This window comes from Diceros bicornis, chromosome 13 (genome assembly GCF_020826845.1).
Source record: "Diceros bicornis minor isolate mBicDic1 chromosome 13, mDicBic1.mat.cur, whole genome shotgun sequence".
Classification (NCBI taxonomy): Eukaryota; Metazoa; Chordata; class Mammalia; order Perissodactyla; family Rhinocerotidae; genus Diceros; species Diceros bicornis.
In genome coordinates, this window is record NC_080752.1 from 36,649,830 (window position 1) to 36,676,598 (window position 26,769).

Sequence of the window (26,769 nt, forward strand, 5' to 3'; positions counted from 1 at the left end):
TATAAAACACTTGTCTACTCTCTTCAAAAAGTCAGTATTAATTAAATCTTTGTAATTTACACCAAATTTTGTGCTATTCAGTACTTCACATGTGGTATTTCTCTTAACCCCCAATAACCCTGTGCTACGTCCTATGACCCTCACTCTGGCCTTCAAGGCCCTATGCGATCTGCCCCTGCCACACCTCTGACCTCGAGGCCCACCCTCACTGCCCTCACTGCGTTCTCCCACTCTGGCCTCCCTGCAGGGCTCAACCCTGACCAGCTCATCTCCACCTGGGGCCCTTACACCCGAAAGTTCTTCTCCCAGACCTGTGTGTGACTGACCTTTCCATCCTAAAGTCTCATTTCAGACACTACCACTAACGGAAGGGTCTCTCCTGTCTATCCATCCACCTCTCCCTCCCCTTGTCCTCTTTTCTTTTATTTATTCACTTTCCACAATCTATATTATTTATGCATCTGCTTACTCCCTGGCCTCCTCACTAGGATACAAGCTCTACAGAAGAGGGACTGAGAAGAGCGCCTGGCATACACAGTACACGCCTATAGAGGTGTTATTGAGCACTCCGTTCAAAGAATGAACACTATTACTTTCATTTTACACATGAGAAAACTAGACCAGAGAGGATAATTTGTCCAATCCCTGTTGCTAGAGGGGGCAGTGGTGGTTTGGAGCCAAGGCTGGCTGACTCCAGATATTTTTTCCTGCTTCCATTTTTCAGACCCCACCTCCTCCTCCAAAAGAGCATGAGGCTGAAGCTTGAAGGTTCTGTGGCTTTTTCTAAAGCAGACTAGCGCTCCTCCACCATTCTCCAAGGCACAGACTACAGCAATCCATCACAGAAAGACTAGACTGGTTTAGGGATTCCCAATCTTTTTTAATAGGCAGAACTCCTAGATAGCCTTAAAAATTTAGCTCAGACATCATCTGCCTCTCTAAGTCCTCCTAGAGTCAACCCCAGCCTCGTCTATGCTACTCTCAAATCATGAATAAGGTTGGCACTGGCTGCATGGATCACATCATACAGTAATCAGCTGCTGGGTACGTCTCCTGTTCTAGACCAGTGATCACCTGGTGCAGAGACTAATGTCAACTGAGTTATTTACAGCCCACAGCATGGTGATGAGAAAAGAAAGGAGAGTTGCATATTTGTATGACAGAGCTTCATTCAAATGTCCCTTAACCACACAGGACCTCCTTGTGCTCAGGATCCCCATCACGTACACACCCTGCACTGTGCCCTTGGCAGGACTTACTGCAATTATAATGAAACGCTGATTATTTTGTAACAACATCCCTCATCCATTAGACTGTAAGCTGCCCCAGGGCAGGGGCCTCTTGTTCACTGCTGAATCTCCAATGCTTACTAAAGGCACTCCACAAACACCTACTGGTTGATTGGATGGAAGCAAGGTAAGGAGGGAGAGAAGGAGGAAGGACTAGCTGAAGGACAAAAGGAAAGAAGACTGACAGGGTGTCAGACTGTCAAAGTTCAGTGGTCCTGGTGCTGCTGACAGGCGGTAATGATGGGTCCAGGGTGTGGCCTGGCAGGGCTGCTGCGTTCTTGGGGTGGGAGCTCACCTATAGGAGTCCCCATCTCTGTTGTAGTCACACAAAAGGTAATCCTTTCCCACCACCTTGTCTCTGGCGATTTTCAGTGGCTGGTCAACAGAAGACAGGAGATCTTCACATAGACTGGGGACCTGGTAGAAAGAAAAGGCAGAAACAGGGGTTAAAATAATACATCAAATCCAGGTTGGCTAACGTGACGGCAGCCATGTCCTGGTCAGCACATTTAACACCTGGCCCTTGGTACCCTGCCAGAATTATGTGCCTGTTCTTTTCTTTTCCACATGTCTGACACCAACTGTGTCCCTCTATAAAGAAACCTGTTCTTGAATTACAGTGGAGCGTGACTTCCAACACAGCCTTCCTTCCAAATCTGCGTGCAGCTTTAATTACCTGCTCGCCAGGGTGGTCTAAGACACGTAAGTACGTATATGCTTGGTATTGGTCTCTGGTGGGCAGAGCACAAGCTGAAGGTCCGAGAAGAAGGTAAACATCTTAAATACACAGGAATCCAAAGAACTCTGAGAAGAATAACCCATCCGCGCCAGAGAACTCCCACAGGCTCCCATGCTGGGCGGAGTTTCCAATACTTTCCAGGCCCCTGGCCAAGCATTACCAGGTTGGCTCATAGTCAACCCTACCTGCTGCAAAGGTAGCTTGCCCCCAGCTCCCCACCACGCCGTGCTCCAGCTGGCTCATCTCAGGTTGGCAGGCCTGGAGCCACCTCACTGAGAGGGAGGGCCCCATGGTCCAGGGTAGGCAGGGCTGAATCCCAGAGCAAATGCTGCTTAATTTGACACACGGCCCTGCAACTAACCAGGCCGCTGGCCTCCTCCTCCCAACTCAAACATCAATTTCCACCAAAATATTCCAGGAAGGGATGGCAGTGCTTTCAGAAATGGATTCCTTCAGGCTTGAGTCACTTCCATGCTATATTCTCAGTGTGCTGACTTACTCATTTCACGGGCCTGGGTTTATGGAGGCCCCACCATATCGTTTACCAGGCAAGTGGCTGCCAACTGCACCAATAACCCCTCCAAATGGAAAAGTTAAATCACGTAGCAAAGACACCCAGAAGAGCAGCTCAGCACAGGGCTGACAGCTGCGGCCGTTCCAGAAGCCCCTTCCCACCACCAGGAAGACAGGGACAGGCAACACTGCCACCCCAGAGATCACCCAGCCTCCGTGGGCTTCTCAAGGCCTCTCTGCTGACCCCCAGGGTGTTCCAGAACTCAGCCTGTAAGGCACTGTCTGGCACAGCTGTAGGACGCTGCCCTGTCTGGTAGCTCACAGCAGTTCCGGCCTCAGTGAAATGTTCTCATACACGGAGCAGCATCAGTCATCAGGGCCCCCAAGAGACACACGCATCATGAACCCCCGCATACAACCTGCTTATTTTCAGAATTTCTTCTCCACGCAACACCTGCATGTATATCTCCCTCCCCCAAACAAACAGACAAACAAAAATGGGGCTATTTTCAAAGTTAGTTTTGGTGATGGTAATATCAACCCCCCCTCCATAGCATTTCCAAGCGTCCGCCATGTGTCATGCACTATGCTAGGCCCTTTATACGTGGCATATTGTCTGCCTGAAAGCTCACACTCATCCTGTGAAGTAGGTATGCATTATCCCCATTTTACATTTTAAAGAACTGAGGGCCAGAGTCATGAATTGCCCAAGGCCCACACAAGAAGCAAGCAGAAAAGATAGAAATCTCCTCTGCCGATAACTCTGGTTTTACAGACAGCTAAGAGGAAGGACAGTGCAAGGCAAAGGCACACTCTAGTGGTAGATAACCCCCTCCATGCCCATCCCCGCCCAGCTACAGATGGCCACGGAGCCTGGAAGAATGTCCCGGCCGAGGCAAGGAAGATTTCAATGGCTTCCACCTCGGCAGCTGGGATTTAGAAGTGGTCTTGCTTTCCTGCTGTTGGCCCAGTGAAACGCCCTGAGCATTTCCATACCTGCCCATCACGTCACCCCTTCCCGAGGCGCCATCATTTATTCTGTTGGGCCTTGACTTTTGCCTAGAACTCCATTCTAACTGGTTGGGGCCCTGACAGTATTGCCCCAGTTTATCCCGGATTATGGTAGACACTAAGCAAATAGGCTCTGAAATAAGACATCCTCGACTACTGTCCTCACGGCCTTGGGCAAGTCGTTCTACTTCTCTACTAAGACTCGATTTCCTCACCTGTAAAGTGGGGATGATAAAAAAGGAACTCACTGTGGCTTTGGGGATCACATGCGATAACGCATTCAGTACTCAGTCCAGCACCCAGCACAGGGCAATGTGTGCACGTCAGTAACTGACACACTGCAACCCCCACTCTTCTGCTTGGCTCTCAGCATCATCCGCTGGCTGTTATTCCTAGATCGCAATGCCAGCCTAGACCCCACCTGAATTCACTCTACTGCTCCAGTCACCAGAGAAAACAGACCCTCGAGGACCCAGTTCTTCTTAACCCCAGTTCCACCTGGATTCCCCATTCTCACCAGTCACGTTGCCTGTAGCTAAGTCCTCCAACACAAGAAAGCTTACAAGATAATGGGATTTGGTATAAAATAGGCTTGACTTCACTACTATCTAAAGGTTAATCCACAGATCAAAAGTATTTCAATAATTTCTTCCAAGCACTTATACTACCTGAAGTGATTCTATAATCTATTTGTTGTCCGTCTCCCCTCACAGAATGTAGATTTTATCAGGGGAGGGACTTCAACCTGGTTCACTGCTGCATCCCAGTGCCTATGGCAGCACCTGACACACAGCAAGTGCTCAAGATATTTGGGAGGCAGGGAAGGAGGAGTTTTACAGCATGGAGCCTCCCAAACACCCATCAGCTCTATTTTTAAATTAATAAATTGGTGTGCAGTAAGAATTTTTACCAAGAGTTTGTTGCCAAAAACTAAATTTTGATGGACACCAAGGACCAATTTCACTTGTGGTTCCAACCAGGCATTCTCAAATATGAACAAACATGACGTGGTGGAAAAACATTAGACAAAGAGAACGGGAGTTTTAGTTAAAGTCCTGGCATTTATATTAATCTATGACCCTGAGCAGCATGGCAAAGATGACAAGACTGAGAACTAAGAGACCCGGGTTCTAGCTTCTGCTCTGCTATCAACCGGCCACGCAACTGGGCTCTGCCCAAGGCTGGCCATTTGTGAGACATGGTAGGTGAGCAGCATCAGAGACTGACTAGGCTGTGATAAGAGTCTCACTGCTCCAGTGAAAATACTTCAGGTAAAGAAAGACTATAATCAAAATGACATTAAGTTCTTCATATGGATCACTGTAGTCATCCTTTATTTGGAGGATGCCTTTTGGGGGAGGAGTTAAGATGTCCTTAATTTTATGAAATGATATGTTTATTTTGTTTTTGTTTTAAAGGTTGGCAACCCAATGACCTATTCCTCCTCCTCTTTTTTTTTTCTTTTTTTCTTTTTTATGTTTCTGACCTGTGGAATCAAAAAACACGGCAGCCACTGGTCTAGAAAATGGGATCCAGCCCTCCCCGCCCGTCGAAGTAGATCAGGGTCCTTTCAAGGTAAAGGACTCGAAGTGACTCCACTTCTCCACTTTGTGACTCGCATCCTTCAAAGCCCAAAGCTGACTCAGGCAACAGTGCAAGGGGTTGGCCTGTGGCACCGGCCATCAACAACAGCCACTCTTATCGCCTGCCCAGCCTACTTTTCCTATTCTTGGTCACCAAGCTCTTCATCCCATGTATTGGGCAAGGCTGACCTCTACTCCACCACCGCCCATGGGCAGTCAGAGTGCCTCAGCCCCTGGCCTATTCAGGTATGGAGACCTCTCTTAGTTTTCTCTAGGGGTTATGGCGAGATGGATGGCTCATCGTCTCTCTGCCAGGGAAGCTGGGATGCGGGAGGCTCCTGGGCTGCAGCAGGCATCAGGAGAGCACCTGCCTGAGCCTCTGGGCAGTGCAGAGCTACGGTGATATTATCTGAGCTCCTAGACCCAGTCACCCTTAAAGATCTGTGCCTGAGCTTTTCAAAGTCCTTGACCAGGGACTGACCAACCTCAGAACAACACACATCTAAACCGTCACTCAAAAAATTATGGCAGTGCACAGAAAAACACAGAACTCATGAATGGCGTATGGTTTGTCCTACCATGAAAAGCACCTGGGATGTGATATGGCCAACTTTACCCAAGTAGGTACAATTTTCGCCTTTTGGATAAACTCTCAAGTTGGGCCATATTTTTGTATTCTATTTCCTTCTATCATCCTGTTTCTTTCATCAAAGATAAAATGCCCTGGAAGTATAACCTAATTGTCGTCGTGGAGAACGAGCAGTGTGCCCTACATGGCATGCCCAGAGATCTGTACCAGAGCAGCTAGCTGCCCAAGGGTGCATTAGTCATGATCTGGCACCACCTACCAGTCCGTCTTACTCCCATCCCATCCCACCCCTCTACTTCCTCCTGAACCCTCTCAAACAACCACGCTGTCCTATTCACTGCTCCCTGAACATGCAAGTTTGCACATTCGTTCTTTCACTTAAAAACTTACCCATTTACGGATAAAATATAGGATGGGCCAGTTAAATTTTAATTTCAGATAGACGATGAACCTCAAATACACGGGACATATACTTTTATTTGCTAACCTAGCAACCTATCCCCATTCCTCTCTTAAATCCTGCCATTCTTCAGGGCCCAGCCCAAATTCTGACTTCTTTATCAAGATGCCAAATTCTTTGGTATTCCTGCAGTAACACTGATGTCAACTGAATCCCAAATGCTTCAGAGATAGTTGTTCTAATATTGCCATCAGCTATCATTTTATTCCTTCCTTGCTACTGAACATTCTTCCTCGAGTGTTGACTCTGCACCTGCAGAGGCAGGGCCCAGTCCCCAGACCCAGCCCAGGGACACGCACACTGTGGTGGGTGCTCCCGTACGTTTGTTGACTTCTGTGCAAGTGGGTATTAATTCTGTGATCTGAGGTCATATTATAGACCCAGAATAAAGGCAGTTTATCTCAGTAATCTAGTCAATTAGTTAAGGACTCTCTCCCTACACTCAACTCCAACTCTACTCCCACCCCCACCTCTTAGTCATGTCAAATGCTTAGAATAGTGGAAGAAATCACATTAAGTCTCATGGATCATGAGTTTGCAGAGCAATTTAAATGAAAGAACAGGGGTCGGCCCGGTGGCGCAGGCGGTTAAGTGCATGCGCTCTGCTGCTGCGGCCCGGGGTTCGCTGGTTCGGATCCCAGGCATGCACCGACACACCGCTTGGCAAGCCATGCTGTGGCGGTGTCCCATATAAAGTGGAGGAAGATGGGCACAGATGTTAGCCCAAGGCGAGTCTTCCTCAGCAAAAAATAAATAAATTGGCAGATGTTAGCACAGGGCTGATCTCCTCACAAATAAATGAATGAATGAATGAATGAATGAAAGGACAGGTCCAAACAAAGCCAAGAGTTCACTTTGGGGTGTGTGTGTCATCTGCTCTGCTGCCTCCAAAGCCAAGGAGGGCCCCTGGTAAGAACACGTGGTTGGTGCCAACACTAGAGGGCCGGATGCCTTCTGTCCAAAATGCCCATCTCAGCTGCTTAAGAGCCTCTGTAAGGAATGTTCAGATAACACGAAAGGTGTCAGCTCAATCCAGGCTGTTGGGGGGATTTAAACTTAATTCCAAGCGACTTGGAATAATAAACAACGCTGCACTGGCCAGGACAGTGTTCCCGTCGTAGTTCCGGTGGTGAGGTTCAGGGCTCCACCAATTTCTCCACTGCCACAAATCCCTTAGTCCCAGAACCCAGGCAGCAGGAACCACCATGCCCGTCACCACTGATACCCGCACCTAGCTCAGCAGTGCCCAGGAGGCCAGTGAAAAGACAGGGTGAAAGGAAATAAAGCAAACTCAGGCAGGAAGAAAAAAAAAGACCCAGAAAGTAAAGGAGAGGCTAGGATGCCATGAACAACTGCCTCAGGTGACACCTTAATAATAATGAGGGTAAAGAGGAGGAGGACGTAATTGCCAACGCCTGGTAGTGTGCGCCAGGCACTGTACTATAGAAACTCTACCGGCATCACCTCCTTTAATCCTCACAACAGCCCTAGACGTAGGTACGGTTACCATCTCCATTTTAAAGAAGGGGAAAGCAGGGCCTTAGAGAAATAAATTGCCCGAAATCACAGAGCTACAAGCCAGTGCCTGAGAAAGGACACAGGAGATACAGTATAGCAAGGTGAAAAAAAATTACACCCACTCTTGCTGTTGCCCCAAACCGAATACTTTTCTACTATCTAACCCAACAGCTGATCACATGAAAAGAGATACAAATCAGAAGCTTCCGGCCACAAGTGAGGTTTGTGTTTGTGCCGCCATATGGTTCTAATTTGTCTCTTCCCCTTCTCCATTAGTTATTAATGTTGAAAAAAATTGTTCAACCAGAAAAAGAAACTTGAGATGAACCCTTAAAAAAAAGCACAAAAGCCAGACCAGTTCAGCTCCACGGATAATCTAATCCACGGCGCCTTTGTCTTTAAGGAGTGCACCCTGGTACCTCAGTTTTTTTTTTTAAATGGCCAAATGAACATATTCCGTCTTTTGATCTACCCGTTGGCTGAGAGCCTGCCACTAGAGAGATAAGAATCGAAAACAGGCCCTGTTCACTGGGTCGCACACTCAGATGAGTAATGTTGGTGAAACCATGGCTGGGCAGAGTCCTGGCCGTCCCCCTCTGCCCCCCCACCCCCCGAGTTAGAACAGCCCCACTCTCGACAGACAGCAAAGGATCAGGACACTGGAGCTCCCTCCCGGTGGCCAGCAGAGGTCTCTGTTTACAATCTGTTCCTTTTATTTTTTCCAAGGCCCCACACTTTCCCTTTTTTTCCCTAATAAAAAGAAAAAAGAAAATAGAGTGTTTTTAGCGACACACACGATAGTGTCAGAAACACAATCTACAGTACAGCATTCTGGAAAACTCCAACCTGGAAATCAAACACAAGTTCAAATCCCTGGTCTGCCACTTCCTGGCTGAGTGTAACCATCCTAAATCCCAGAACTGGGAGCTACAACACTGTCCTCAAAGAGAAATTCATTTCCCTCAATAAATGCTGAATGCCCACGCTATCTGAGGAGGATTCAGTGGCAGACAAGATGGACATATGTGGCCCTGCTCCCATGAAGCACGCTCCAGCCACCGGAAACAGTCAAGGCACAGGAGCCATCCCAAGCGGCAAGGGCTTCGTGAAGCAAACCTGATGGAGACAGAACAGTGGGACTGTGGGGATCCAGTGGTCTAGGAGGTAACACGGAGATGACACATGAAGGAAGGAAAGGAGTGGCACTGGAAAGGGAGGGAAGAGCCGGCACAAAGGCCCCCGAGGGGACTGCAAGGAAGAGAGGGGCACCAGTGTGGCTGGAGTGGGACCGGGGCAGGCGGGGCAGTACCTGTGGGCCCCTCTAAGTGTTTTTATTTATTTATAATAGGTAATACATTCACACAGGTCAAAATTCAAAAAGATACAAGAGCACATGCAAGGGATAGCCTCCCTCCCACCTCATCCCTGCCTCCCAATGAGGGGCTTGGAGGCTGGAGGATCCCTAGCTCCCAGGTGTAAAGAAGGATGCACTTGAGAACCAGCCCGTCCATCTACGTGGGCGCGGGCAGCCTCCACAGCCTAGTGGAAATGAGAGACGCCCCCCACCCCTCACCACCGCCCAGTGTGGAGGAAGCACAAGTCCTCTGCCAAGTTCCCCGGTAGCAGCTTTGTTACAAGGACCTTAGTTTGTCATCAGAGACACTGTGGGCCATGGAAGCATAGTTTTCACATGAACCAATCTTGGAGTTTTCGAGCAATTTTACCTAATGCCTCTCTGAGTGTGGCTGCCCCGCTGTTAGGAGACAGCACTTCAAGCCTGCAACCTCACCCTGTCCTGTAAGTCCCACTCAGAGTGTTAAGCTTATTTTGGATGGGAAGCAGTTGATGTTCCAAGAGACTCGGCAACAGCATACCTTAATGAGCCAAAGAGGAGCCCAGGGGCCCTCACGAACCTCCAGGGAGCCTTGCTCATCCTGGGAGGCATCAAAACACGTCAGCACAGGATAAAAATCACACAAGCCAATGTTATCAAGCACCTGCTCCGAGGCGAAACTGGTGCCCTGCATGACCCCACAATCTGGTCAACTGTCATCTGAGGCAGGACTGGTGGCACCCTCCCCACCGCGTGGATAAGGAAACCCAAGCGCGGGAAGCTGCCTGTCCAGCTCACACAGCCAGCGGGACGTGCAGGGGAACTGGAATCTAAATTCGGAATTCTGATCCAGCTCTTCCAAAGCAGGGGACCCGCCGGGCCAACAAGGTGAGGAGCTCCCACACCCTCCAGTTGGGCCAGAGGAAAGGGGGCGAGAAGGGAAGTGAATCGGGGAGAAATACGGGTCTGTGTGGATCGAAGCCTCCTTCCAGGCACTGGCCAGAGCAGACACAGGGAGCCAGCGCCCAGGAAGGGGCTGCACTGCGGGGCTCCCCTGCCGCTCCGCCCACCCAGCCCTCCCACACGCACTGCAGCCACTGCACTGCAGCCACTCCCGACTGCGGGCAGGGGCTCTGCACAGACCACCCCGCTCAGAGCCTGGCACCTGCTGAAACAGAGGCCTCTCGGCCCTCCACCCCAACACCACACACAGGAGTGCCGGCCCACCCTCCAATTTCAGACCTAGCCTCTCTTCTAATTCAGCTATCACTCGACTCAGAATATTCTTTAAGTATAGACTGTACTCTTCATTTGAAGACTGTAAATTGTAAGATGTACTATTAATGAGAACACCGCTAAATGTACATGTTAAGCGTAAGAAGCAATTTCTCAATTTCAGAAACATTAAAACGAGAGTGAACCGTGCACCTTCGATTCGCGACGCCGGTACGTGAAGTCCACCGGCAGACTGAACGCTCACTCCCAGCAGGCACACAACCGTTGGCTGGGGTTACAGTCACTTAGGGTCCCGCACTGATGAGGCGGGCAAACAGGGCCAACATTTAGAAACCATTTTTGACCAACAAACGTTTTATTCTACTTCAAATGTTTCACATGCCATTAACAACAAAGAGCTTTCTCAAGAAACAATAAGGACCCCCGCGCCCCCCACTTTCTTTTCTTAGGCAGGTGCCCCAAACCACCCCAGAGATAAATAATAAACAAAGGCAAACTTCCTGGGCTGGGTTTCAGCTATTCATACTCAAGCTCTGCCTTCTGGAAGCTCTCAGCCTGGAATAAGAGGCCAGAATGGTTTTCTAAAGGAAGGGTCAGGACAAAGAGAAACAAATTGAAAGGAGAAATTAAAATCACTATATGTGAGTCAACCTCGCACACACAAGGCTCCCGTTGTCCACATGTAACCTTACGCTTCCCCCAAGGGGATGAACAGGCACTTGGAGCCTAATTAAATTAACCATTCACTGGCCAGGAGCACAGCCCATCACCTGTGCCGGCACAGAGGGACGCCTGCTCCTCTTAATTAAGGGCTGGTCCCTGAGGGATGGCGCACAATACTCAAGCACCTTCAAGAAGCCAGAGGTGGAAAACTCACTGGATATAAGTTATTTTGGACTCAATACTGAGAACTGCACATAGCCACCAAGCTGGTAGCAGAGGCTGCCACACAGAGAGCAGACAATTGCCTCGGCCTAGACAGCAGCAGCAGGGAGGCTCACCGATTCAGCCCAAGCCTCCCACCGCAGTCTCACTGCTCTTCCAAGAGCCCCTCGCCCCTGCCCCCAACATCCTGGACACTCTCTCCACACCGTGCCCACTATCCCCACCAGGATCCTCGGTCCTTCTCCCAATGCCATCTAATGACTTCAGTTATCCTGCAAGGTCCACCTCCTCCAGACATTCCCAACGCCTCTTTAGTGGAGGCAGTTCCCCCATCTATGAGCCCTGGGCTATGCTGCCACAGGACTATACAAGACTTGGCCTCGCAGATCCGGGATGGGGTGTCCTCCTTCAGGGCAGGGAAGAGATGTCTGCAGCCTTGTGCCTAGCGAAATGCAGGCAGGGCTTCCTCAGCACTGAACTGTGGAAAAGCAGGGCTACTCAGGTTGAGTCCTGATCTTTTGAAGGCCATGTGTGTCTCAGTGGGAAGCAAGCTCCCAAAATGTTTTTTTTTTGAAGCATTTTTTTGCATGTATGTATTACATCCCTAGAAAAAGAATCCCAGAATTTTCCCTCCTATGTGTTTTTATCTTGCTTCTTCATGGTCCATGATGGCAGCTGAGGTTGTCAGTACAGTGAACCAAACTGACAGGACGGGAGCAAGTTATTCTGCCATTTTTCTAGATATCTCAATTGCATATCAAATCTGGGGCTGATCACTCCACACTTGTTTAACCTGCCCATGAGGTTCACAACAATCGTGCCTGCTCTGTGGTCATCAATGATTTCAAATTCGCCAACGTAACCACGCTTCATCACCACAGTTAGAAATCAGACGATGCCTCTGGAACACGGCCTAATGAGAACCCGGCGTTTGCCTCTCTTTTCTGCATTGTTGATGCTCTTGAGAGCATCAGCCAGGACGCTCACGCGCACCATTGTGGCAGTACAGAAAGGTGGCGGAAAGAGCCCAAAATGTTCTTCAGTGCCCCTCCAGGTTATGGGACTACGGGCCTGGCTGGGTTGATGGGGGTGAGAGCGAGCAAGAGACCGATGACCTGGGATGGCACTGCACCACTGTGACCAGCGGTCCCCCAAGTAGGATGGAGACTCAAGCTCTCACACCCTCGGGGTGTGGACTACCACTCTGCTAGGACCTGTGGGGCTGGCCCTGCCCCTCACACTCCACATGGACGCCTCCTGAAGCCAAGCCTACAGCCATGCCTACAGCCGTGCCTGTGAGAGGAAGGCAAGCGTGGACACAGAGCTGTGATCCTCTTCCTAGATGGCCCTCGGTCCTGCTTTCTCAGTCGATGTTGTTCAAGTATTACTACATTGGCTGCATTCTTATAAATTACCTCGAATCTTTTTGGGAAAAAGACCAGGTAAAAATACATGAAAACAATACATCATTTTATAAGATGATCTTTTTGCTAAGACACTGTAATTTCATGGGCAGGACAGGGGATCTCCATCCTCTATTTTAGTATTATACAAGCTATGACCCTAATGACAACATACATTGTTACAAATGCTTACTACGCACGAAGCACTCTTCTAAGCATGTAACACGCACTCGCGTTTTCCGTAACGGCAACTCTATATGAGGCAGTGGTATCATTGTTATCCCAAATTATTATTAGTTACAGATGAAGACACTGAGGCATAGGTAGGTTAAGTAACTTGGCTAAGGTCACACACTTAGGAGGTGGCAGAGCCAGAATTCAATGAAACCCGTGCAATCCCACCCCAGAGCCAGAGCCCTCAACCACTCAGCCAGTGTCACCTCTAGCATGTTGCCAGGCAAGTAACCCAGGGACAAAAATATTTAAGCTGAAAGACTCATCAATTGAATGGTGGCAGAGAGAAGTACTTGGTAAAGGGGGTTTTTGCATGATTAGGTCAGTGTGAATCTCTCTCCTAAAAACTGCAGAGTGAGGTCTAACTGCAGAGGGTAATGGAAAACTCAGTCCAGTTCCTCACCACTAGATGCTCTGGTTCAGGCCCGGACTCAGGCTTTAAACCTTCCTCAAAGCTCTGAACGGGCTACCATGGAGCATACAGAGTGAGACTCTGGTAGGGAAATCTTTGACAAGAGGACATATGCCCCTGAATGAGAAGTGAGCTGCAGACAGAGCAATGTAGTGAAATGCAGAAAACAACTGCTCTTCACCACTCATCTGGGAGCATTCATGGCTGAAGAGGGCAAATCGCTTGACAGTCAGCCACGTGACACGGCGAAGGGCAAAGTCCAAGGAAATCACATGTCCAGCTGAGCAGTCAAGGGACAGCCGTGGCGAAATGTGACAAGGAATCACCGAGCCAGGCCAAACACAGGCGACGGCAAGTCAGGAAGCATTTCTGATCGTGAAATCCCACAAACACCCTGAAGTTCAAGAGGGTTTCCCCAGACTCCAAGACAAGGGAGAGGCTGCCAGTGCGTTTAGGCAGACCAAGGCACTCTAACCATCACCTGCTGAGGCCTTGCAATGAGCCAGGCTGATGCTGTTCCTGTCACCCCAGGGTCCTTAGAGCCACCCTGGGAGGCCACCAACCTCTGAAGCAGCAGCAGAGGCTCAGAGCCACGCAGCCACTGAGTCACATGCTACAGTCCTGGCTCTTTCCACCAATATTTTCCCAAAACTCTCAAGACCACAAACTCCTAAATACTGCCAACCATCTTCCAGAAGTCCAGCGATACTGCTGGTTCCTTTCCAGCAGACGTGTTTCTGCCGTTTGCGTGTCTGAGTAGGGGTGGGGGCCAGCACTGATGTGCCACGTTTTGTGAGGCACACCCAGAACAAGGCGGTGGCTTTTTTTCCCTCCCTTAGCACAAAAATCATCCTGGCTGGCCGACCACAACATTTCACACTGAATTCCTTCCACTGGATGGATGTCTCATCAGGTTTTGTTTTAATTTCACTGAGTCACCCAGAGAAAATGACCATGCATGGACAAGAAAAAATGTGTAACTCTTCCTACTGGGGAAGGAGTCAGCTCCACTCAGGAGCAACTGCTGTGTCCCCTTCATTGGCAGGGTCTTCCCGGACCAAGAGCTGCTCTGTTTCTTCACTTTGGCTCATTAGGAAGTGAAACTCAAAGCTGTAGCTCCAGATGAAATCCACTGATCAAATACAGTACCCCCACCCTCCAGGAGCTCAGCGTCCAAGAGGAGAGAGAGGGGCACAAATGCAGTACCACGTGCTCTGTGCTGTGGATAGGGGCAAGTACAGGAGGCCATGGAAACGAGCAGGAGGGCCGCCCAGAGCTTCTTGGGAGGTGAGAAGGAGCAGGGAGACCGGGGAGGACGTCTTGAGGAGCTAACACCAAGCTGAGTTACAGAAGTGAAGCACGAGTGTGGCAGACTAGGTCACAAAGAAGCCTGCGGGACTGAGGCGCAGGGAACGCCCACTGGTCAAGCAGTGCAGCGTGAAACGCGGACGCGATGGCTGCACAACTCTGCGAATGTGCTAAAAACCACTGAATCGTACACTTTATTTAAAAGCGCGGGGCCGGCCCTGTGGCTTAGTGGTTAAGTGCACGCGCTCCGCTGCTGGCGGCCCGGGTTCGGATCCCGGGCGCGCACCGACGCACCGCTTCTCCAGCCATGCTGAGGCCGTGTCCCACATACAGCAACTAGAAGGATGTGCAGCTATGACATACAACTATCTACTGGGGCTTTGGGGGAAAAATAAATAAATAAAATTATAAAAAAAATAAAGGGCAAATTTTATAGTAAGTGAACTATATCTCCATAAAGCTGTTGTTTAAAAAGAAAAGTGAATCAAGAGAGAATATTCCAGGCAGAGAGTACAGGTAAATCCAGGGAACTATAAGTTCAATGCAAATGCAAAAAAAATTAACCGAGGTTTTCAGGAGATACGAATATGTTACGTGATCTAACTTTAGGTTAGTAAAAAGTGAGTCTGGGCACCAGGCACCGGGAGTGGTGTTATCTGTCTCTTCTCTCTCAGTTGTACCTGACTATCGATCTTACAACCCAGAGCTTCCTTGCAGCAACATAAATTAATGCAGCACATTGCAGGGGACACATCACCAGCCTGGCAGCCAGAGCTGGGTCTGCAAGAAGGGGCTAGATCACTGGATAAGCCACAGCTGCCACTGGTCCTCGATTCCTCATCTCTGACATGGACCAACTGAACAGGCTGGGTTTTATGGTTCTCCAAGGCAGACAAGAGGCACCTGGTGGGATGCTGGTGTAGAGAGAGGGGCTCAGGGTGACAAGAGTTTTAAGTAAGTGTGGAAGTCTGGGCCTACCAGTGTCTGTTTCATTCAAGGTTCGTATAAGATTTAGTTTGAAAAGAGGGCTCCAGTGATTTTAAAAATGTCTGAAAACCACTAGACAAGATGACCAGTAAGGTTCATTTTAGTTTTAAGATCCTACAAAGTTTCATAGTTCAAGACTTAGTCTACTTACTTATTACCTCTATAACCAACCAGGAAATGGCTTTAAGAGCTAATCAAAAGTTTGTGACGTTCTTCCTGAAACAAAACATCTACTGAGCAAGGACCCCTGTGAGTCTGAGCATGCCTCCGAGGTGCACAGCCTTAGGACACAGACACGAGGAAGAAGGACAAAGGCTTGTTACTGCATGAGTTTCTCCTCTGAATTCCATGTTCAAATTTAAAATTCTTAGGAAATTTCTCTATTTGTATACAGAACCCAAATTACCTCCCCTTCTCTCTTCCAGAAGTGATCTCCTGCCCCACAGAACCCCCCACCCCAATTCTATTCACCCATTTTTTCCCCACTGCCCACAGCATGGATCTTTATCAATTTAAGCATCCCTTTCATTTACCTGAGACCTTGTCACTGGCACTCAGCACAGTTAAAGGGGCTGGTGATAGACACGCATCAGAAACGCCAGGCTCTTGCCAGACAGCCCCAACTATAAACCCCACGGGACACGCAGGCTCCTCCACGGCCTGGCCCACATCCCTGGCCTATTTCAAATGTCAGGGAAAGCAGGCTGAGCATGCCAGGCTCCTCTCAAGTGTTTTTAATGTTTCCCAAACCAGATGTGTCCTCAGGGGGTGACCAGGCACTCCTTATCCAGCACTAGTGCTTGCCGACGTGCACAGGGCTCCTGACAGATCTCGGAGAGGAAATGCTTTCTGCCTCCTCAGGTCCTGGAAAGTGGAATCTCTCTCCAACTTACTTTTACGTCCCACATCTCTCATCAACCAGAAGGCACGATCAGACTCAGAGACTCTTCAGACCTCCTCAGCAGAAGCTCTCCAAGCATTTCACAAACACTGCTCTCTCGGGTCCACCAGCAACAGGATGCCACACAGTTCCTGAAATGCAGGAGCTAGACAGACCTCCTACTAGGAAGTTCTATGAGGGCAAGGCCAAGGATGGGGTCTTTGCGCATTTCAGATGAAATAGGCCTTCTGGCCCCAGTTGACAAGAACCAAGTATGTTCTTCACCTCAGGAAAGCTCAGCCTTCTGCTGCGGTACCCCGATTCTCACCTAGCTCAGAGTCCTTCCACAGTGCCTCCCCGACCTGGCAGTACTGCTGCCCACTAAACAGAACCAGGGAGGCCAAGCTCTTTTGTTCCTTTTGCCCAGAGTGGAACCAAAGTGATACTCCAGTCCCTCATCCACCTAGAAGCTACTACAGCACATATACCAGGAGTATCCACTGCCATCTCGCAATGGCGTGATAAGATACACACATCAAGGTTAACAGAAAAATGACCGAAGAGCATTTGCACAAATAATCCCAAAGAGACTTAAATTTCCTGTACATAGGCAGAATAAAAACCATAAAGGGAAAAATTTTCCCCAAACAAAAGCGGGGCTTTCAAGGAGATCTGCTGAGTGGCAAACATTTTGGAAAGATGGAATTTTAAACACAAACACAAAAGGGCAGAGATTTGAGGCAGAAGAGCTATGCACACAGCTGGGAGGCCCTTAATTAGGGAAAGATTTGCAAAGCCTGTGGAGCATCGGCAACTCTTCCCATGGTCTGGGAATGGAAAGAATGTGGAAACCAATGGGTAATCCACAAGTTCGAATTCTGCTTGACACTCTCATCAAAAATGAAGCACATGGTCTTGTCCCTTGCCACCTCTTTGGTAGTCCTGGTGGTCCCTTACAGCTACAGAAGAGGACCACCTGGCCTGGAAGAAGATGAGCTGGATTCTCCCCTTCCTAAGGGTGCTTCTCACACACAGCACACAGGAAAGCTCTTCTGTCAAGGAGTTTTAAGGCAGAAACATAATTCAAGGGAAAACTAAACACCCCCTCAGACCTAGGGACTGTATTTTTTTTTTTTTTTTTTGGTGAGGAAGATCAGCCCTGAGCTAACATCCATGCCAATCCTCCTCTTTTTGCTGAGGAAGATCGGCCCTGAGCTAACATCTATTGCCAATCCTCCTCCTTTTTTCCCCTTTTTCTCCCCAACGCCCCAGTACATAGTTGTATGTTGTAGTTGCACATCCTGCTAGTTGCTATATGTGGGATGCCGCCTCAACATGGCCGGACAAGTGGTGTGTTGGTGAGCGCCCGGGATCCAAACCCGGGCCACCAGTTAAGTGCGGAGTGCACGCACTTAACCGCTAAGCCACGGGGCCGGCCCCGTTTTTTTTTTTTGGTAAGGAAGATCAGCGCTGAGCTAACATCCATGCCAGTCCTCCTCCTCTTTTGCTGAGGAAGATCAGCCCTGGGCTAACATCTGTGCCCATCTTCCTCCACTTTATGGGACGCCACCACAGCATGGCCTGACAAGCAGTGCATCGGTGCATGCCCGGGATCTGAACCCAGGCCGCCAGCAGCGGAGCACACACACTTAACCACTACGCCACTGGCCGGCCCCTGTTTGCATGTATTATATGGCACTTTCACAAGTATTTCCAATGGACTTAAATATCCTGCACACGGGCAGATGATCCGTAATAAAATAGAAAAATGACATCCTCTTGTTGCATCCAGAGGGAACACTCGCCCATCTGACTCCCAAGTGGCGGAAGCAGTGGTTTTCCCCAAACAGCCGACACCCACGTCGATTCTCTTCTTTTGGGGACACCACGATGTTCAGCACGGCACTGGGGCGCAGTCTTTTTAACAGGTAATTTAACTCTACTTCGGACGACACCCCGAGTCCCCTGGCAGTTATGAGAAGAGTTACCAGATCTTAAGTTATAAGGATAACAGGGATCAAGAACAAAGGCACAGGGGTCGGCCCCATGGCTTAGCGGTTAAGTGCGCGCGCTCCACTGCTGGCGGCCTAGGTTCGGATCCCGGGCGCGCACCAACGCACCGCTTCTCCAGCCATGCTGAGGCCGCGTCCCACATACAGCAACTAGAAGGATGTGCAGCTATGACATACAACTATCTACTGGGGCTTTGGGGGAAAATAAATTAATTAAATAAGTAAATTAAATAAATAAATGAATGAATGAATGAACGAACGAACAAAGGCACAGACTCTGCCTCCCTCTCCTCCACCAAAACCTAGGAGTTTAGGAAAAATGGAAAGTCGGCAGTTGACTTTGGGTTCCCTCAGGAGCAGCAGCGGTCACCAACCAGGGCTGAGGAGGAGACAGCAGGACTTGACAGAGCACCTGCACGATCTGATTTGGCAAGTCCTAGGTCCCTGTGAGATCAGACAAGATGAAGGCAGGGGGCATGAGCAGCTCCTGACGCACGCGGTCTTGAGAGATCCAGGAGGTCACTGCCTCCCAGGAAAGGACTGATGTGTGCTTTTGCAGAGGCAGCCATGAAGTACAATCTAGGGAAAATGCACATTTCCCAGCTCTAATCTTAAACCCGCAGATAATCGATCTCCGTCCATCCCTTTATTTATCTAGGAAGCCTGAGTGGCGACTAAAAGCTGATCCTCAGCAAAACTGGAGTGCGTGTCCATCACTTGCTTTTTGGCAAGGAACCCACGAGGCCTGAACCAACGCCCAAAGCTCCCTAGGCCTCAATTCACACGTTCTAATCTGGACAGAACACACTGCTCCTCCTCAATCCTTGCCCAGCTAGCTCCTTTCCTGTCACCCAGTTAGGGTGTGTCTCGGGTGGGCTTCACCTACTCCGAGAAGCTTTTCCTGAAACCCACCCACCAAGGGTGGCCTGGGTGCCTCTCCATGGTGCTCCCACAGTGATCTGTGTTCCTCTCCATCGGGATCCTTGTATTCTATCCATCCGGGTATCTGTCTCCTCCACGACTATGAGCCTTTAAAGACACAACTATTGTCTTACTTATCACTCTGACCCCGGGGCTTCAGCTCAGGCTCCAGCACTCAGCAGGGGCAGGAGCACGCCTTCACTGAGTGTCCCTTACGTGCTGCACACTGGCGATACAAAGGGGAACAAAGCAGGCAAGATGCCTGCCCTCAGAGAGCTTAGTGGGCAGCACGAGAGTCATATAATTAAGCAATTCCAACTCAGAATAAGGCCCAGTGCCATGGCTGGGGTGACCAAGTGGCCCAGGGTGTGGGAGGGAGACCCAGACAGAGGCCTGAAAGACAAGCAAGAGCTGGTGTGGAGACATGTGCCCAGTAAAGGGGACAGCATGTACAACGATCCCACAGGACAGAACATCGGGCCTTTGGGAGACACTATAGCAGGTCAGTACGGCTGGAGGAGAGGGGCCCTGGCAGAGGCAGGAGGAAGCGGACAGGGCCAGATCAAGAGTTCTTAAACCCACACTGTTTCTGGGCTCGATTCTGATGACAGTGTGGAGTCATGAAGGGCTGTGGAGGGTCATGATCAGATCTGCATTTTGGAAAGGTTACTCTGACTGCAGAGGGTGAGATGGGGCAGGTGGGGGACTACAGCAGGGAGGTCCAGGGGCTGTTAGAATCATCCAGAAATCTAGGGTGGGGCAGCAGCAATAAATGTTCACTGAACTGCTTTAAAATGAGGATAAACACACTTTCACCCAACAGGCTAGATGAGGGTGGGTGGCACTCTTTAAAAGTGACCACTTGAGCACATGGAACCATGCGTCACTAGCCTCCAACACCCTGAGCTGCACCCAGTGCCCCTGGGGCCTGCTTCTCTCCTGGACTCCCAGACACAGTTCTTCCACACGTCACACCCTGCTTAACGCCTTCACTGTCAAGCCCAAGAGGTAAAGAACTAGAGGTAATGGATTTAAGGCCACTCGTTACTGTGAGAAGATCTGAGCACACCACAATGCCCCATTCCTGGCTGGAAGACAGCACCACCTCCTAGAGCCTGATCAAGAAGCATTCACCCACCGCCCTGGCCAACCAGGAAAACGCAGCCCACTTCTGACAAGGGGCACACTCCTCCTTAAAAGGACAGCTGAACTGTAATGGGAAAGGCAAAGAATTCAAGCTGCTCCAGTGACTGAGTTTCTCCTCCATTCACTATGTGTTGTCCTAAGAGCCCACAAGGAGAGTTCACCATCATCTCGTTTTCCTTCGTCACAGCAGTTACCCTGATCCACTGAGCACTTCACGCACCCAATGCTGCACTAAGCATGCTACACACTGCTTCCTTTAATCCTCGCCACTGCGCTGTGAGAATGAGAAAATTCATCATTCTCTCCACTGTACAGATGAGGAAACTCAGGCACAGAGAACCTAAGCAGCTTACTCAAGGTCACTTCAATATTCAGGGTACACCCAGACCCAGCTAACTCACAACTCCGGTGATCTTAAAGACTCTCAATGATTTACTGCCACCTGCCAAGGCCACCAGCCCTGGGTATCGGGCTGAGGTCTCCTGAGCTACGTCTCGGCTTCCTGAGGCATCTCTGTCCCTTTCATCTCTCTGCCTCAGATTACACAGCTTAGAAAGTATACTATGAAGAGTCCTCTCCTCTCAGAGTTTGTGGATGGGTGGGTTTACTGGATCATTAACTAATATTTACTTAGTGTCAACGATGTGCCCAGGCACTGTGTAAGGTCTGGGGATACCGGTGAGCATTATTACATTCCATAGGTGCTCTGAAGCCAGAGGGCCCTTCATTGCTAATAATACCAAATTACAGCACACAATTAATAGGAAGTGCTTTAAGACAACCCTTGTTGAGCGACACAACTTGGAGACGTGGCTTCCCCTGACATGCAGTGTTCAGCAGTAGGAAGGTCAATGAAACAGGTATGAAAACGTTGGGAAGAAGCAGTAAGCAACTTCAAAGTGGCTGATGCACGCCTCTACTCCCAACCTACATGCAGCACAGTCAGAAAGAGGGGGAAATCCACTTGTATGAAGGATAATCGTTTCTAGCCTGGGGCAAATCTCCTAAAGGGTTTTGTTCTGAACCAAGAGTGTTATTTTAGCTTCCAGTCAATAATAATTAAGTATGCCTATACATTCCAGAAAGAGGGGACAGGGAGATTAACGATAATTAAATCTCTTCTGTATTTGGCTTTGAATCTCTCCTCTGAGTGGCCTGTTGTCAGATACTTATTCCAAAGCCTCCATCTGACAAAACTCCTACCACCACCATCTGCAATATCAATTCTGGTCTTAGCTTGAAGGTTTCAATTACGTAAAAGGTAACAGTCCCACGAGGACCTGAAAGTCTGGAGTTTCACAAGTGCTGTTCATCCCTCTCTCCTGCACACCAAGCATCTAGAATTTGGTCAGTAATCATTTGCAAAGGGGGGGGCCACAGGGCTGGAAGCCCCTGCGTGAGGCCTGTCACAGGCAGATTCTGTGCATGCTGTGATTGACAGGGTCTCTAATGAACCTTAATTGTGAGTGCAACAGGCCCAGGAAGGCAGCGGCAGATGTGGCAAAGGGACAACCACAAACCGTCTGACTAATGAATAAAAAGTATCCAGCCTGATGAGGGCCAGTGACCCAAAAAAGGAGGGGGGCGGAATCATTCCTCACCCCTGCCCCCTTTCTAAAGCCCTGACTCCATTAGGCAAGCAATGGGCAGCCTCTGGGTATACTGGAAGTGTACCCTACCTCTAGTCTCCCAACAAAAAAAGAACAGGGATGGCAATGCTGCTCGGTGGTGGCAGCCTGGACGTGGGGAATCACACCATGGACGCTGCCATCTCCATCCTTTAACATGGAAGGCCAGACCAGGATGCCCTTTCAACATGGGAAGGGGGAAGTTACACTCTGTGAAGACTGAATAACTTCTGGCTGGCGCTAATTTTGTGACGATATCTGCATTCAGAGTCAGCTATCCGCTGGTGACCTGCAGTGACAAGGAGAAAGCTGTTCCTGGAGAAGGTGCCGGCACAGACAGCATGGCAGGAGAAGAACAGGCCTGAGTCAGATGGGCCTGCGGTTGATCCTGACTCTGCTACTTACTAATTAGCTGTGAGGCTCTGCTCAACTCATTAAACCTGTTTCCTCATTTGTAAAATGGGGGTAGAAGGCTAACCTTGTGGTATGCAGGTTAAATAAACTAAGTATGTAAAGGGTCTAGAACAGTACCTGCCATCTGATAGTCCCTTATTAAAAACCAGGAGACCAGCAGGGTTTTTACTCATTTGTACAATGGCTACAACAAACTTGTGCAAGTCTGATGTGACCTCAGAACCCCATGCAGACAGCTACTATAAGCCAGGTGTTATGCTAGAAGCTTTCCATACATGATCTCTAGTTCTCAAGGTTAATGTCATCACACACATCTTCTAGATGAGGAGATCGAGGCCCAGAGGTCACACAGCTAAGATGCAAGGAAGATGAGAGCAGGGTTTGGTTGGGCCTTTCGATTTCAAGGTGCTCAACCATATCACATCCCAGTGCTCCTAAGCGGACATTTCAGGCATCCAACTGCAGACTGACAGTTGCCCTAAAAACACCTAACCAAAAATTTTATAGAAACTCGATCCCCAGGTATACTAAAATAGGCTTCTGTAACCTGGTAAATAAAAGGCGGTGGGGGGGGGGGGGTAGGGGGTGGACCTTGAAACACCCAATCTGTTTCCAAGGAATGTTCAAAATGAATAGGCGCTCTGCTTCTAGCCCATCCCAAATTCCCACTCAGCTGGTGGCACCTCACTGGCATTTTCTCCCTCAGGGGTAGGAAGAGGCAGTAGCAGGTGAGGTGCTAAAATCCCCTCCCCACCATGAGAAACACTCAGGAGAGGCGAGAGGGAAAAAGCCGTGGGACAGAGGACTACTGCTGAGTGACTTGTGAATGACCCTCAGATGTGCACTTGCGGGTTCTCATGCTGGAGAGGGGGTACCTGGGGGTTACACTGGCAATATGGGGGAGGCAGGGGCAATTACCGACAGGGGTTCAAGTCAGGAACAAGAGATGAGCAGTCTTAATCAGGTGGAAGTGTAAACTAAAAGGAAGTGAAGGCCCACAAAAGCAGGAACTGGACAAGAGAAAGGGATGCTGAGGGTTCAGAGTCCACAGGTGGCCTGTCCTGGGTGACGTACAGGTGCTGGCCTGCACTTCTGGGTGGCTGATGTGAAAGCACTGAGGTCAAATGACCTGTGGGGCTACAATGTTGGCTGCTTGGTCCTTGGACACTGAGATCAACCTTAAGACCCCCTCCCACCTCGTCAGACCATCTAACCTCTTTGTTTAGTTTTCCTCCGGGGCTTCCTGAGAACTCTGAATGATAACTGGGAGCAGGAGAAGAGTGCCTGCCAAGGCAATCAGGAAGGGAGTGGAGAAGACCCAGACCAGGCGGGGAGCCCGCCCCCTGCCAGGGCAGAAGGGAAGCATGGTATTAGATTACCTCTATCTCTGTGGAAGGACAAAGGGTGTTACATGAAACCAGTCAGCCACATTCCGACTCTGACCTCCTCTACTCTAACCTCCTCTACTCGCTTTGGGGTTGAGGGAGGGCAGTGGAGTTTCCCAGCGTCCTGTTCAGGAATCCCCACCTTGATAGTTCAGGGAAGGTTGGGGATTGGTTTTCATGACCACCTAAAATGCCTCAGTGGAGGGCCTTCTCATCTCCTCCCTTCCAGGTTAAACAAACCAAGTCCTTGCAATCGTGCACTGGGTTATAAAACACCCCCCGTGAAGTCAAGACCAGGACTGTGTTCACCTGTGAAAACACAGGAAGCCTGCTTGGGGCATCAGGGCACAGCCTCTGGACAGGCAGCACCCAGAGGTTAGCAACAGGTCCCAGGAAGCCAGAGAAAGTAATAAAAGCATCAGCTGACATTTACTAAGCACCTGTCTTACGTGCACGTTAGCACTTGATATACTTCCCCAAATCCTCGCAACGGCCCCAGGAATTCAGTTTTCTTATCCCAATGTTGTATGTTGGAGGAAACTGGGAGCTGAGGCGACCTGCCTGAGGTCTCAAAGCCGGAAGGCACAAGAGGCGGGATTCAAGTCCCCGTCAGCCTAACTCTGCCCACTAAAGTGAGCTGCCAAGGCAATGAAGACTGACTGGGGGATATGCGCCAGAAGCCCCTGCCTGCTCGGCTCTGTGTATTTACCATACAGGGCAGGCTATATGGTCACAGACCTGCGAGAAATCAATGCCTCTTCTGCCAACAAAAGGGGATCCTAAAAGTAGTGACATCAACATAAGGGTATCCATGGTGATGTTCTTTTAGTTTTACGCAACAGAACTCAGATTCTGAGACTGAGACCATCTGGCCCTCAGGTCACAGAAAAGGAGCCCAAGATCCAGAGGCGTGCTGATCACAAAGCAAGTTAGTGGCAGACCCAAAGCTACAAGCCGGGTGTCCTGACTTCCACTAAGATTTGATAACGTACACAATGCTTTTTTCCCACCTATCTTCTTCCCTCCTACTGAAGGAGCTACAAGTTTTCTGAAGCAGTTCTCTATTTGAAAAAAGAAAACAAGGAAAGCTATGTTTCTCTCTATGCCATTTTACCAAACAGTTATGAAAATTTAAAATTTGATTAACACCACACTTAGGACCCCTGCCAAAAAGGGTCTAGAAGCCAGGTCATCTGACGTATAGGTTAGGAACCTTTCCAGGAAACCAATGTTTTCCAAAGTGGATTCCATGAAAGTGAGTAAGAGAAATGCTAGATAAAGGAAAATAAGTTCTTTTCTTTTTTTTTTTTTTTTTTTTTTTTGTGAGGAGATCAGCCCTGAGCTAACATCCGCCAATCCTCCTCTTTTTTTGCCGAGGAAGACGGTCCCGGGCCAACATCTGTGCCCATCTTCCTCCACTTTATATGGGACGCCTCCACAGCATGGCTTACCAAGCAGTGCGTCGGTGCGCGCCTGGGATCCGAACCAGCGAACCCCGGGCCGCCGCAGCGGAGCGCGCGCACTTAACCACTTGCGCCACCGGGCCGGCCCCTCTTTTCTTTTTTTTTAACTGCAGGACTTCTAAGAATCCTTAATATGACAATATGGATGGTGAAGCTCCTAGAGGGTAATCAGTGTGCCGTTGTTTCCCCAATTACTCATTGTCTTTGTCCCTCAAGAGACTGAACACCAAGATGTGCTGACCAACTTCATGAAAGTAAGGAAAAGTGTAGGTTGCATCCAGCATGAAATATGATTCCATGCAATGAGCAGTAAGAGGGGTCATCAGTGAAGGAGACTTTTCCAGCCATTCTATCTTGTTTCATTGTGCACTTCTCTGACAAAGGACAAAAGGTCTGTGTATTAGATGTCTGCACTCTCCTCTGTGAATCACCTGACTGTACCTAGCTCTCTGTTCCAACACAGTATTTCCACTTTTCGTATTGATGGAGACAAGAGCACACAGTGGTTGAGAACCTGGAGTCAGACTGCTTGGGTTCAAAGCTTGGCTCCACCATTACTGGTGACCTTGGACAAGTTCCCGAAGCCCCTGCTGCTGCTTCTGTCCAATGGGGACAATGATAGTAACAACCTCAGAAAGTGTTTTCTGAACATTTAAGGAGATACACTCTTTGCCATAAAGGGCAAATATGTTTCAGAGTTTGTTCTTTGCATTTTATTTACATTTTACATTTTATTTTGTTTAAACTTTTAAGTTAAATTTGCATATAAGAAAGCCATCACTCTGGCATTAGCTTCTGCGCCTTATAAAGCCTCCTCCACCTCAATATCAAATGTCATCCCTGTCTTCCCTCTGGTTCTTTCTTGCTCATTTAATATCAGCTCTTTAGTCCATCAGGAGTATAAGTACATGCTGTGCAACAGATATTTAGCCTGTTTTCCCGCAAAATTATTAGTTTCAGCAATTTTATTGCATAATCAATTATTTTCTCACAGTGAAATACAAGCATCTCATGTACTATACCCTAAGTTCTGACATCATGGTCCTGCTTCTGAGCCGTCGACCCCACTCACCTCCGCTCTCAGCTCAGTGCGCCACAGCGGGCTTCACGCACGGCCCACTTGCCTCTTGGGAAGCTTATTCCCGGGGGGGTGTTGTCCTGCTGTTACAAACGGGATCCTGTCCTCCCACCCCCTGGCGTCTTATATACTCTTAACTGGTGTGTGCCAGGGTGTATGCTGATTTTGGTACATCTGACTTAAAGGCAGTTACCTTACTGACCCATCCTTTTATTTCTTGTGGTGCAAGAACTTGCTTTTCCTAAAATTTTTAGATTTGCTCTATTAACTGAAAGAAGAAATAGTGACAAACGTTGTGTTTGGGCAGAATGCTTTTTTAAAGAGCACTCCCTGCCCAAACAC

General features: G+C 49.1%; 1 protein-coding gene and 1 pseudogene across 1 annotated transcript in view; both read right to left on the reverse strand.

Annotated features, from left to right (window-relative positions):
* CAPZB (capping actin protein of muscle Z-line subunit beta) overlaps positions 1–26,769 on the reverse strand; it is a 148,004-nt gene that overhangs the window by 42,834 nt on the left and 78,401 nt on the right. The window contains exon 3 of the mRNA XM_058553075.1: positions 1,585–1,706. Within this exon, the coding sequence (XP_058409058.1) occupies positions 1,585–1,706 (122 nt within the window). The remainder of the gene's footprint in view (positions 1–1,584; positions 1,707–26,769) is intronic.
* On the reverse strand, positions 11,761–14,335 carry LOC131412896 (small ribosomal subunit protein uS8-like; annotated as a pseudogene).